The sequence below is a fragment of the Protopterus annectens genome, chromosome 6.part0 (genome assembly GCF_019279795.1).
Source record: "Protopterus annectens isolate FY-2018-M chromosome 6.part0, PAN1.0, whole genome shotgun sequence".
NCBI lineage: Eukaryota > Metazoa > Chordata > Ceratodontiformes > Protopteridae > Protopterus > Protopterus annectens.
The window spans coordinates 1,936,430,235-1,936,444,015 of record NC_056737.1 but is presented as its reverse complement, the minus strand read 5'-3'; the positions used below and the strand labels follow the sequence as shown (position 1 = coordinate 1,936,444,015).

At 44.6% G+C, this 13,781-nt stretch overlaps 1 protein-coding gene across 4 annotated transcripts in view; it reads right to left on the bottom strand.

The window, feature by feature from the left end:
* Positions 1–13,781, bottom strand: part of NCKAP1 (NCK associated protein 1) — a gene marked incomplete in the record, with an annotated part of 2,707,503 nt that overhangs the window by 1,692,037 nt on the left and 1,001,685 nt on the right. For all 4 annotated transcript variants that reach the window (XM_044075245.1, XM_044075246.1, XM_044075247.1 and 1 more), the window contains 2 exon segments: positions 4,502–4,608; positions 4,875–4,971. In XM_044075245.1, the coding sequence (XP_043931180.1) occupies positions 4,502–4,608; positions 4,875–4,971 (204 nt within the window).

Genomic DNA, 13,781 nt, shown 5'->3' with positions numbered 1-13,781 from the left:
AAACTAAAATGGTTAGAACTTCCCAACTATCTTGCTTCTACTCAACTAAATCTAGCCCACAAGCTTATTCTAAACCCTCTAACTGTCCCTCCTCTCCTCTGCCTTTAAAATGCACCATCCAAATAGAGCTCTAAGGTCTAATAATCAAAATCTACTAGAGGTTCACAAACCAAATCATCCCCAGGCAAAACCTCCTTTCCTTCAGCCTTGCTCGCCTCTGGAACTCCCTACCACCAAACATCCGCACTACTTCCAACCACTCTGCCTTCAAAAAGTCACTTTTCTTACACCTAGCATCTCAATGGGAATGCTCTTGTACCCACCCCACATAACCAACTCTACCTTCCCTGTACTAGCACTCTACTCTAATTATCTACTATGTCTGTTCATTAAAATGCATTTATGTTTTTTGCTTTTATTCCCTCATTGCCTGTACCAAGATGGTCACTGTCAAATGTTAATTACATTTATGTTTTGTTTTTGTTCTTTTATAGTATGTACCTTTATATTTACTGTAATGTACATGTTTCTTTTTGGAGCTCATGCTCCCTCATTGCATGTGTCTATATATTTACTGTAATGTACATTTATTTTTCTTTTTGGAGCTTTTCTCCCCAGGACTCCATTGAAAACGGGTTCTTCAATGGCCCAATGGACTATCCTGGTAAACCAACTGCAATAAATAAATAAAATAAATAGTTTCCACATATGTAGTCTTGCTTGCGGAATCAGAAGGATGCAAGAAGCCATGTAACCCAGGGCCTGCAGGATTTTCCTTGCAGTCAGCTGGGTTTGTCTTGTCAGATTTTTGAAGTAATCTGGTAGTTGACTTTGTTTTTCTTCTGTGAGGAAGGCCATTTGGGTGGTTGTATCTAGATCTGCACCCAGAAAAGTTATTCTTTGGGATGGAACAAGTCTTGATTTGTGAAAGTTGACTGTATATCCCAAGGCCTGAAGTAGGTGGATGGCATAATTCAAGTGTTTTACCAAAGTTTGTTGGCTGTCCGCTTGTATAAGGCAGTCGTCCAGATATGGGTATACTTGAATCCCCTGAAGTCTGCAGTGTGCAATTACTGATGCCAGGCATTTTGTGAATACTCTGGGCGCAATAGATAAGCCAAAGGGCAATGCTGAGAATTGATAATGCTCTGACCCTGCAAGAAATCTGAGGTGTCTTCTGCAACTGTGTCCGATAGGGACATGCAGGTATGCCTCCTTGAGGTCTAGAGTTACCAGCCAAGACCCCTTGCCCAGCATGGGAAGGAGCTGCTGTAGAGTCAGCATTTTGAACTTTGGCACAATGAGATAAGTATTCAGTGCGGACAAGTCGAGAATAGGCCTCCATTGTTTTTCTTTTCTTGGAACAAGGAATAGTCTGGAATAAAATCCTTGGCCTTGTTCTGAGAGAGGAACCTTTTCTATAGCTTTCATTTGCATTAGGCTGGAAATTTGTTTCAAAGCCTCTGCCCTTTGATTCGGTGGCAGGTCTGGCATGCCCTTTCTTTTTGGTAATGTGTGGAAATTAAACCTGTATCCTTTGTCTATTATTTGTAGTGTCCATTTGTCCCTTGTAATACTGTGCCAATTTTCTGAAAATAAAGAAAGCTTTCCGCCCAAAGGTGCTTCCAATTGAGCACTGGTTGGCGGTGTCAAGGTAAAGTCATTGAGCCTGTCCTTGTGCAGCAGTTGAAGGTCCTGCGTTACCTCTCTGGTTGGGAGGCTGCCATTGACGTCCTCTGTAGGAGCCTCTAGCTTGCCCTCTACCTCTGGCATGCCTGTTCCTGCCTCTCTGAAACCTCTGTGTCTGGAAAGGACCAATTCTTGGAAGGCCAATTCCTGCTGAATCTTGGTGGTTGTACTTGGAGAAAATCTTTGACCGTTTGTACGGATTTTGCCTTTTCTTCAAATTTCTTTAGGACCTCCTGAGCCGTGGAGCCAAATAAGTTTTGCTTTTCCAGCTGAGCATCCAGCAGCTTTGCTTTAACATGGTCTGGCAGAGATTGTTCCTTCAGCCAAGCATGCCTACATATGACTGCGCCAGTCATAGCTGACCTACATGAAGCTTCCAATGCATCATAACCACATTGCAAGAAATGGTTGCTAACCTGTTGGGAGTTATGTACCAGATCCTGAAGTGACTTGCGGTCTAGGGGGTCGGGTGAAGACAGTTTTTTATGCAATTCATCTAACAAATACTCTTGGTACTGCATCATATGAAATTGACAATTTAATGCCCTCATAGAAAGAGTAGCAGAAGTATACACTTTTTTACCCCATCTCTCTAAAGCTCTGGACTCCCTTTCAGAGGGGAGAGGATTTTTAGCAGTGGCAGCTGCAACCCCTTTAGGGCCCTGGGAAATAGTCTCTGGATCAGCAGAGTGGGCCTTGTAAATGTAAAGATGCGAGTCCGGGACCCTGTAGTACCTATCGGGTTTGGCAGGAGCCGGAGGGAGAGAATCAGGGGTTCTGCTAGAGTCAGAGTACACATCATCAATGACATTCAAAACAGGAGGAATAGCTAAAGGTCTATGCTGAGGCAAATGTAAAAAGGTCCTTAATCTTTTCCTGGAATCAGAGAATTCCTGGCCCTGCCATTGAAATGCTCTCTCATGGTGTGTAGTGTCTCCCCAAAGGAAAACTCTTCAGGAGGGGAGGCCGAGGGAATAGATTCCTCTGCATCAGAATCCTCGTAGGAAAAAGCCTCCTCCTGGTGGTCCGAGAGTAGAGCCATCAGAGGCCTCATCTGAGGAGTGGGGATCAGAGGGCTCAACCCTGGGCCTTTTGTCTGGAGGAGGTTGAGAGCCCCTGTCCGGATGAGGTTGAAAGCCCCTAATTAAGGAGATAAGATCCTCTGCTAAACTTAGAATCTGTGAACCAGTAGAGGGTCCCTGAGGGATAACCTTGGGAGGCAAAGCTTTTGAGAGTTTAGCAGCTTTAGCCCTGGAGAATGCCTTAATGGACATGGATGCAGGAGGCCTGGCAGCACCACGTGCTGGAGTAGATTTGTCTAAAGGAATGGTGTCGGAAGGTTCCAGGACACCAGTTTCTGTTGGAAATTCAATAACAGACTCAGCCGGGGCCTCCGGGACCGAGGTAGTCGGTTGAGCGGTTTCGGTAATTGGAAGTACCAAGGACTCGGTTTCAGCCAAGACCGAGACACTCGCGGTAGGCCTGGCCGTGGTTTCAGCCGAAACCACGGCCCACGTGTGTCGGTCCTTGTCCTTCCGTTTCTTAACTAAATGAGAAGTCGGAGTCTCCGACGGCATCTTATACGAAAAACTAGCCTCAAAAAATTCCTCTGCAAACTCCGCCCGACGTCTAAGAGTGCGTCGGTTGAAGGAAGCACAGGCTGAACAGGCCGAGACGTCGTGGTCTGGGCCTAGGCAGGGGAGGCAGTAAGAGTGGAAATCCTTATGAGGTATTTGTTTCCCACAAGTTAAACAATTATTAACTTTATCTGACATCGGCTGAGGCAAGAGAGTATCCCCAACGAGGTACTTAGCTTTTTGAAGTCTTTGATAGCTGAATTACAGGAGTTGGCCGACCGGCACTTGCGAACTGCTTCTGCTTCGGGCACCACGTGGCAAGAAAGACTGGGAAGATGGCGTCGGCTGATGCTTTTATACCCCAGGCGCTCTGACGTCGGGGAAAGTGCGACATCAGCCGACGCCGGACCCAGACTTTGGAATACGGCCAACCGAAGGGCTGCCTGAGGCAGGACAACCCATATGTGATGACTGCAGATGCATCCTTGAAAGACATCTAGCTTCTTGTTCAGATACATAAAACAGTCCACAATGCTATAAAAAGGTCAGGTTTCCTAGAAGCAGTGGGTTGGGAATCTGGCGACAAAAGACGCACTGGTGAATACATCCCCAGAGGCTTCAATAGCAGGATAAAGAGCAAAGGGTTTAGAGTCTCGAATGTCAGAAGATCTCCCTACTAAGTTTGACAAATTTTACTTCATTCTCCACCACCCCACAACACCCTGCTACTACCCTGCCACTCGACTTTTCGTAATCAGTGTTTTCACTGGCAGATACCAACTGATCACTAGAAATTGGTCTCCTAGTTTTGACAATTATACAGGATAGGCACTGCTGTCTTTGCCTACACATATCATGCTTTCTACAACACAGTAGCACATCACCTCTCCTCAGTATCTTAATTTCCATAAGGGTGTACTTCAGTACTGCTTACACTTCAAAGACTCCTTCAGATCTCTAAAGTCTCTCAAGGCAATGCCATTATGACTGTCTTAACTATCCCTATGCTGTTAAACTGCATCACTTTATTAACTCAACAAACTTGGCACACTTCACTGACATGCCAATTCATGGATAATTTACAGAAATACTGAAACTAAGATTCTTGTAACTGTTGCAAGGATATTTCATAAGCAGTACCAGAAAAGAACACTTTCATGCAGGAGTTCAAAACCTGGAAAATAAAAAGTTAAATACATTAATCCAACTCAAAAGAAATTACATTATTTACATACTTATCTATGAAGTCATCAGCATTCTTTTTTTGTACATTATCTGCATGACGGAGCAGCCAGATAATTTCATCACGAGCAAAGGATAATGCCATGAATACAAAAAGTGCCTGAAAAAAATTCAAGAATTACATCTCTACAATAACAACAGTATAACGTTTCAAGAATAAATTAGCTAAACTAATATTGCTAATAAAATAAGTAACTGCTGCGTTCTACTGATAATTTTTAAAAGTTGCATCTATGTGAAACTATCTATAGTTTCTAATAAATCACAAATTCTGAAAAAAGGCAGAACAAGTCCAACAAAGCATATAAAAAAACTGTAGAACTCAATGCAACATTCTGTTGGAAAGAAATTAAAAGTGCAGCATACCTTGGGGCCTAGTAATCCAGGCTGATCTGATAGAACAGTGGCTAGCTCCTTCAGTGCAGATCGCAGAAACTTTCGTCTTTCTCTATGCATAGAGCCACTAAAAGGGTAAAGAAAAAATATTAGACACTTTGTGCTTGCTACTTCTATCTATAAAAACACAATCTGTGCACACTCTAAACCACTAAACCTACAGAAAATAAACGCATGCAAAGATAATAGAAAAATGCAAAGAAATATACAATGAACCAAGATAAACCAGAAAGCTTCCTCAGAAAGTACAGTCGTGTACACTTACCATAAATGTAGATGTTAGAGTGTACTCACTGTTGCAGTCATCACATTTGGGTTATCCCTGCCAGGGTAGCCCTCGGCTGGCCCGAATACCAGAGGCTTACTATTTCTGTGTCGGTTGCGGTCGCTTCAGGACTGAAGTCAGGTCATCAGTAGTATAAAGTAAGGCAGCCAACGCCATTACATCAGTTTTACTAGCCCTAACCTGTCAGGAGCCCCCAAGTAGGAGCCAGGTTCTGGTGGAAGAAGTCCACCAGTAGAAAATAAATATCAATATGTCCCTTGTAAGGAAAGAAAAGAAAAAACGAGGGATGGAGGGAGGGAAAAGTACAGTTTTGTACCTACCATAAATGTAGATGTTAAGGTGTTCACACTGCTGCAGTCATCACACTAGGGTTATCCTGCCGTCAGGCGGTCCCGCAGTCGGCCAGAGTTCCAAAATCTTGGTCCGGCGTCGGTTGCTGTTGCTTCTTCCCTGACGTCAGTGCGCCAGGGGTATACAAGATGCATCCGACGCCATTTTCTTCAGTTTTTCTTGCCCCAGATGTCAGGTGCCCCCAAGTAGGTAAGCAATACATATAAAATAAAAACAATACCTTCAGTCACAAGCAAATACACCACAAAGGTTGTATAGGATAGAAAGGTATAGATAAGGCCAGCTAGTTCAGAGGGGATGGAGGGAAGGTAACTTGGACTGCAGCAGTGTGAACACTCAAACATCTGCATTTACGGTAGGTACAAAACTGTACTATGTTCATCGTGTTACACTGCTGCAGTCATCACACTTGGGTAGAATCCTAAGGCTAAGGTTGGGTGGCTGGTCTATAAAGAGTTAGGATTGGCTATGAGACCCTGCAGAACTGCAGTGGCAAATCCTGCTCTGAATTTAGAGTAAAGAGGCAGGTGGTAATGCTTGGCAAAGGTGTGCACTAGAACTGCAGTGGCAAATCCTGCTCTGAATTTAGAGTAAAGAGGCAGGTGGTAATGCTTGGTAAAGGTGTGCACTGAACTCAAGTTGCAGCCTCCAAAATTTCCTTGGTAGGTACTCCTCTGAGAAACGCCGCTGAAGTGGCTGTAACCCTGGTGGAATGGGGCCTAATGCTATTTGGGACTGATTTGCCATGCTGTGTGTAGCAGTAACGAATACAGTGTCCTATCCATTTGGATATAGTCTGCGTTGAGATAGCCTTGCCCTGTGATCCTGCAGCATATGCTACAAACAGTTGCTCAGTTTTCCTGATACCTTTTGTTTTGTCCAAGTAGAAGCGTAGCTGCCTGTGTATGTCCAAAGAATGCCGAAGTTTCTCCCCTTTATTCTGGGGGTTTGGATAAAAAGTTGGCAAATGGATGGTTTGGTTAAGAGCCACACTAGATACCACCTTTGGCATAAAGGTAGGGTTTGTCCTTAAAGAAACCCTGTCCTGATGAAAAATTATAAAAGGTTCCACTGCCATTAATGCCTGTAGCTCTGAGACTCTTCGTGCTGAAGTTACTTGCCAGGAGCAGAGCTGTTTTCCATGATAAAAATTTTAGATCAGCTGTACTGGCAGGCTCAAAAGGTGGCAGGGTCAGTTTTTCCAAAACAAAATTGAGGTCCCAAGTTGGTGTTGGTGCTCTCCGGGGCGGTCTTATGTTTTTAGCCCCTCTGAGGTACTGCTTTAACAAGGGATGAGAGAATAAAGGAGGATCCGTGTTGTAATGTGCTGAAATGGCAGAGGCATGGATCTTAATTGATGAGAAGGATAGGCCTCTGTCCAGCATCTCAGTTAAGTATTGTAAAATCTGAGGAATGTTTGGAACAAGAGAGTCAAAGCTTTGAGCCTGGTTCCAGGCGCAGAATCTCTTCCATTTTTCTGAGTAAGCTTTCATGGTGCTAGGCCTCTAAAATGACATCCATAACCGCTTTAGAGAGAGGTGTTGCCTGTTTAACTAATAAATCTGTCATGCAGCCAGGTTTAGGGTTTTGAGCTGACCGTGCAGGATCTGATTGTTTTGTTGAGTCAGAAGGTGTGGAATTTGAGGCAAAATCCATGGTGGGCCTTGAGCTAGGTTCCTTAAGATAGGGTACCAGTGCTGACGTGGCCATTCTGGAGCAATCAGGATCATCTGTGTTTTTTCTTGTCTGGCTTTTAGGAGTACCTTTGAAAGGAGAGGCAGAGGTGGGAAGGCATAAACTTTTAGGTCTTTCCAGCTGAACAAAAGAGCATCCACTTTCCAAGATTGTTTGTGATAAGACCTTATGCAGAAATATTGTAGTTGGCAATTCAGTGGGGAGGCAAAAAGATCTATGTCTGGGCATCCCCATTTTTGCGTTACCATACTGAAGATTTGTGGATTCAATTTCCATTCGTGAGGGTCCATGATATTTCTGCTTAGATCGTCTGCCAGAGTATTATTCTTTCCTGGCAGGAATTGTGCTTGCAGGTGAACTTGGTACATTAGAGCTGTGTTCCACAAGGTCATGGCTTGCCTGCATAGGGGTAAGAATGAGTCCCCCCTTGCTTGTTTATGTACCACATTACTGTGGTGTTGTCTGTCTTTAATAATAATTGTCCTGGATGCAAAAGGTCCTTGAAAGCTGTTAGGGCATTTTGAACAGCCAACATCTCTTTTTGATTGATGTGAAGATGCATCTGGTCTGTGGTCCACTTGCCTTGAATGCATTTTCCTGCCATGTGTGCTCCCCAGACGTAATCTGAAGCATCTGTTGTTAGAGTCTGCCTGGCTGTGGGTAGGGTGACAGGCTGACCCTTGTTTAGGTGACATGCCTGTGCCCACAATCGAAACACCTGTTGTAGGCAGAGAATCATTGGTATTACTGCTTCTAAAATGTGAGTGTGTTGAGTCCAAACACTTTTTAGGTACCATTGTAGTTTCCTCGTATGCCGTCTGACATATGGTATTAGTAGTATGCAGGATGCCATGAATCCCAGGGCCTGCAGAATTTTTCTTGCAGGGAGATGGGACTTCTTTGCCAGTAATTGAAAATATTGAGTTAGTTGAACCTGTTTGTCTGGCGTGAGGTAAGCCATCTGGGCCGTATTTAAGCTTGCACCCAGGAATATAATATGTTGTGAGGGCACTAGTTTTGACTTCTTTTCGTTTACTGTATACCCTAGAGAAGTTAGCAACCTTTTTACAAATGCAAGATGCTGTAGAAGAATGTCCTTTGTCTCTGCTTGAATGAGGCAATCGTCCAGATATGGATATATTTTAATTCCTTTTTGTCTGCAAAAAGCAATTACTGGTGCCAGGCACTTTGTGAAGACCCTGGGTGCAGTAGACAAGCCAAAGGGTAGTGCAGAGAATTGGTAGTGCATTGTACCAGCTTTGAATCTCAGGTATCTTCTGCAATTTTGTCTGATAGGGACCATGCAGGTATGCCTCTTTGAGGTCCAGAGTAACAAGCCAAGAGTTCTTGCCCAGCATGGGTAGAAGCTGCTGTAATGTCAACATTTTGAATTTTGGAATATCCAGGTAAGTATTTAGAATTGAAAGGTCTAGTATGGGCCTCCAGGCCTTGTCCTTTATGGGGACCAGGAAGAGTCTTGAGTAAAATCCTTGTCCTTGTTCTTGCTGTGGTACTTTTTGAATAGCCCTCATGTCCATGAGGGCTGTAATTTGTTTTTGTGCCTCTGCCCATTGATTTGGTGGCAGGTCTGGCATTCTTTTTAGCCTTGGTAAAGTATGAAAGTGGAACCTGTAACCTTGACACACAATATTTAGAACCCATTTGTCTTGGGTGATTGTTTGCCGGTTTTGAGAAAAAAGTGCTAGTTTTCCCCCCAAGGGGGCTTCCAAAAGGGTAGTGCTTGGCGTACGCAAAGGAAAGTCATTGTGACTGTTTCCTGTAAGGTTGAGACTTGTCCTCACCTCATTTTGGGGTCGAGGTGCCCCACTGTCGTTGTCTGTTTGAGCCTTGGGGTTGAGATCTGCCTCTTGGGCATCTGTATCTGCCTCTCTGTGGTCTGTCTGACACTGGAAAGGGCCAATTTTTTGTAGGCCAATTTCTGCTAAATTGAGGTAGCTGTACCTGTAAGAAATCCTTGACTGTTTGCATAGATTTAGCTTTATCCTCCATTTTCTTTAACACTTCTTCTGCCTTAACACCAAACAAGGTATCATGCTGTAAAGGAGCATCCAATAATTTTGCCTTAACATGATCAGGTAAACTCTGTTCTTTTAATCAAGCATGCCTTCGAATCAATGAACCTGTAACTGCGGCTCTACAAGAGGCCTCTAGAGAATCAAAACCACATTGCAGAGTATGTTTTCCCACCTGTTCAACTGCATGCAATAAATCCTGCTTTTCTTTACAATCAGGAGCTTCTGTGCTTGCAAGCATTTTCTGTTTTAATTGAGCCATTAAATATTGTTGGTACTTAAGCATGTGAAATTGGCAATTTAAAGCTCTTACTGCTAATGTTGCAAAAGTGTATACTTTCTTCCGCCATCTGTCCAAAGCTCTGGAATCTCTGTCAGAGGGTACTGGATTTTTTGCAATGGAAGCCTTAACCCCTTTTGGACCCTGGGAAATAGCTTCTGGATCAGCAGAAGGGTTTTTATAAAGAAACTCGTGAGAGTCAGGGACTCTGTAGTACCTATCTGGCTTGGCTGGTGAAGGGGGCAAGGAATAGGGAGATCAGCTGAATTCAGAGAACACATCATCCACAATATCTAGCACAGGCGGAATAGCCAGGGGCATGTGCTGAGGCAATAAAAGGAAATCTCTGAGCCTTTTCTTAGATTCTGAGTAATCCTGACTTTCCCAATGGAAATGCTCCCTCATGGTATGTAAAGTTTCCCCAAAAGAATAATCCTCAGGAGGAGAGGCTGAAGGGATAGATTCTTCAGCATCAGAGTCCTCATAGGGGGGGTAGAGAGTAGCCCTGGTCTGAAGAGGAATCAGAGGAAATGGAAACCTGATCAGAGGAATCGTAGTCTGTATCCTGCCTAGGCCTTTTCTCAGGAGGGGGATGGGAACCCCTGATTAGAGTAATGAGGTATTCGGCCATTTTAAGCATCTGTTTCTTAGGCATGGAGGCTTGTCCAGGAGAATGTTGTACTTGTTTCTTTGTCTTTAGTGGTACTTCTGTCTTGGCTGTATTTTTAATGGTGAGCTGTGAAGGTCTGAAAACACCCTCAGAAGCCAATGCCTGCTCAGCGGCTCCGGACCCATCTGAAGGATTAGTTTCCATAGGCCCAATACCTTGAGTTTCCAGAGGCCTAGTTGTCTCCACATGGGAGTCGGAGGTGGCCTGTGGCTCTGAGGTAGCGGGTGTCAAGGGCTGTGAAAGCACCTCACTGAGAACCGGCGACTGGCCTAGAAGAGGCTTCGTCGGTTTTGGACCTCGGATGTCTGTCTTTATCCTTGTCCTTGCGTTCTGTAGGTATTGTGGTAGCCGGTTGATCCGATGGCATAGTATAATTGAACCTTCGGCCAAAGTAGTGCAAAGCAAAATCAAAACGTCTTTTAATAGTACGTTTGTTAAATCTAGCACAAAACCGACAACTAGTGATGTCGTGATCAGGGCTTAGGCATGGAATACAGTAAGAGTGGAAGTCCTTATGAGGTATTTGCTTTCCACAAGAAATACAATTATTAACTATTTCTGACATCGGTCTGAGGCAAGAAAAAAGTTTCCCCAATGGGGTACTTAGCTTTATTGAAGACTTCGGATCTGAAATTCGACTTTGAAAATCTCAGGAGTCGGCCAACCGGCACTTGCGAGCTGCTTCTGCTTTGGCACCGCGCGGCAAGAAAGACGGAAGAAAATGGCGTCGGATGAATCTTATATACCCCTGTGGGACCGCCTGATGGCAGTATAACCCAAATGTGAGGACTGCAGCAGTGTAACACGATGAACATCCAGGAATGCAACAGTAAATACACTCGAACATCTACATTTATGGTAAGTGTACACAACTGTACTATGTTCTTCATGTTTCACTGTTGCAGTCATCACATTTGGGTTGATTCCCAAAACTGAGGAAATGGGTGGAAGCAGTCAAGGAAACTAGGGGCTGGCTAAAATGACCTGCAAGACTGCAGAGGCAAACCCTGCCCTGGATTTGGAGAAGAGAGGCAGGTGGTAACATCTGGTAAAAGTGTGAACAGATGTCCAGGTGGCAGCCTCCAGAATGTCCCTGGTGGGGAATCCTCTGAGGAAAGCTGCAGAGGTGGAGACTGGTCTGGTGGAGTGAGCCCTGACCTACTTGGTGGGAGCCTTTCCATGTTGTTTGTAGCAGAAATGGATGCAGTGGGCTATCCATTTGGAAATGGTTTGTTTGGAGATGGCTTTGCCTTCTGCCTGTGTAGCAAAGCTAACCAGCAACTGATCAGACTTTCTGAAGGATTTAGTCCTGTCTAGATAGAATCTGAGGCTGTCTGTGCACATCTAGGGAGTGCAGGATCCCTTCCCCTTTATTCTAGGGATTAGGAAAAAAGGTGGGCAAATGAATGGACTGGTTGAGAGCCACACTGGACACCAACTTGGGCATGAAGGATGGGTTAGTCCTGAGAGACGCACTGTCAGCATGGAAGATGATGACGGGTTCCACAGCCATGACTGCTTGCAGCTCAGAGACTCTTCTGGCTGAAGTGATGGCCAGAAGGAAAGCTGTCTTCCAAGAGAGAAATTTTAGCTCTACAGAAGAAGCTGGTTTGAATGGGGGCAGGGTGAGCATTTCCAACACAAAGTTAAGGTCCCAAGCTAGGGTTGGTGTTCTTTTGGGTGGCCTCAAGTTGCTAGCCCCTGTTAGGAACTGTTTGATCAAGGCGTGTGATAAAAGGGGTTGCTCAGTGGGAAAAGGAGCAGATATAGCAAAGGCCTGAATGTTAATAGAGGAAAAAGACAGGCCACTGTGTAGTAGGTCAGCTAAGTAATCCATGATGAGAGGGAGGGAGGGCTGTGCCATATTGTCTCTATTAGCCTGACTCCAGCTGCAGAACCTTTTCCATTTGTCAGCATAAAACTTTCTAGTGCTAGGGCATCTGGCCTCACGTACATCTAAAAATTGTTTACTGAGGATGGCTGATTGACCGGGGGTTAGGGAATAAGCCAAGCTACCAAAGTGACTGTCTGCAATTGGGGATGCATGAATTCCCCCTCCCTCTGGGTCAGGAGGTTTGGAATCTGAGGAAGATACCATAGTGGCAGTGGGGACAGGCTGCACAGCGAGGGGTACCAGTGGTAGCGAGGCCAGTCTGAAACTATAAAACTTGTCCTTTGTTTTTCATTCTTTATTTTGAACAGTACCCTGGGGATGAGAGGTAGTGGAGGAAAGGCACAGACCGAAAGACTGACCAGGGGAAGAAAGTACAGTTTTGTACCTACCATAAATGTAGATGTCCGATAGGAATGCATCTGCAGTCCTTACAAATGGGTTGTCCTGTCGTCAGGCAGCCCTTCGGTCGGCCGGATTCCAAAGTCTGGGTCTGGCTTCGGCTGGTGTCGCACTTGACCCGACGTCATTGCGGCAGTTCTTCGGGTATAAAAGCATCAGCCGACGCCATTTTCCTCAGTGTTTCTTGCCCCAGATGCCAGGTGCCCTCTTGGATGGCTAAATTTGGATAAATGCCAAAGTTTCCAAATAGTAGAGAGCAAACACATAAAATAAGCATGTATGTACATATATACAAACAAATACACCATAATAGATCCCCCCCAAGTTAGCTGAAGGTTGGCAAATACCCTAGGAGTACCTCAGAGGGGAAGGTGGGTGGGTAATCCTGACTGCAGATGCATTCCTATCGGACATCTACATTTATGGTAGGTACAAAACTGTACTATGTCCTTCAAGGATGCATCTGCAGTCCTTACAAATGGGTAGAATACCATAGCTAAACTAGGAGAGAAGGAAAGAGTAGAGATTATGGTGTAGTTAGGATCCCTTGCAAAACAGCAGTGGCAAAACCTGCTCGGGATCTAGAGTATAGAGGTAAATTGTAATGCTTGGCAAATGTATGCACGGAGGTCCAAGTAGCAGCCTCTATAATGTCCTTGCTAGCCACTCCTCGTAAGAAAGCTGTGGTAGTGGCTGTAGCCCTTGTGGAGTGAGGCCTGATGTTCTCTGGAGTTTTCTTTCCATGGTAGGAGTAACAAAATCTAATGCAATTTCCTATCCATTTGGAGATTGTCTGTTTAGAAATTGGTTTTCCTTCCTTTCCTGTTGCATATGCTACCAGAAGCTGGTCAGTTTTTCTATTGGTTTTTGTCCTGTCCAGGTAGTAGCGTAATTGTCTATGTACATCCAAGGTATGCAAGAGTCTTTCTCCCCTGTTCTGTGGGTTGGGGAAGAATGTAGGTAGGTGGATAGCCTGATTTAAAGAGACTCTGGATACCACCTTAGGCATAAATGTAGGATTTGTTCTCATGGACACTCTATCTTGATGAAAGATCAAAAAGGGTTGCACTGCCATTAATGCCTGTAGTTCCGAGACCCTTCTTGCTGAAGTTATTGCCAGCAGGAAAGCAGTCTTCCAGGATAAGTATTGTAATTCTGCTGTTGCTGCTGGTTCGAAAGGGGGAAGTGTCAATTTTTCTAGCACAAAGTTCAAGTCCCATGCTGGCAATGGAGGTTTCCTGGGAGGTTTCACATTTTTAATTCCTCTCA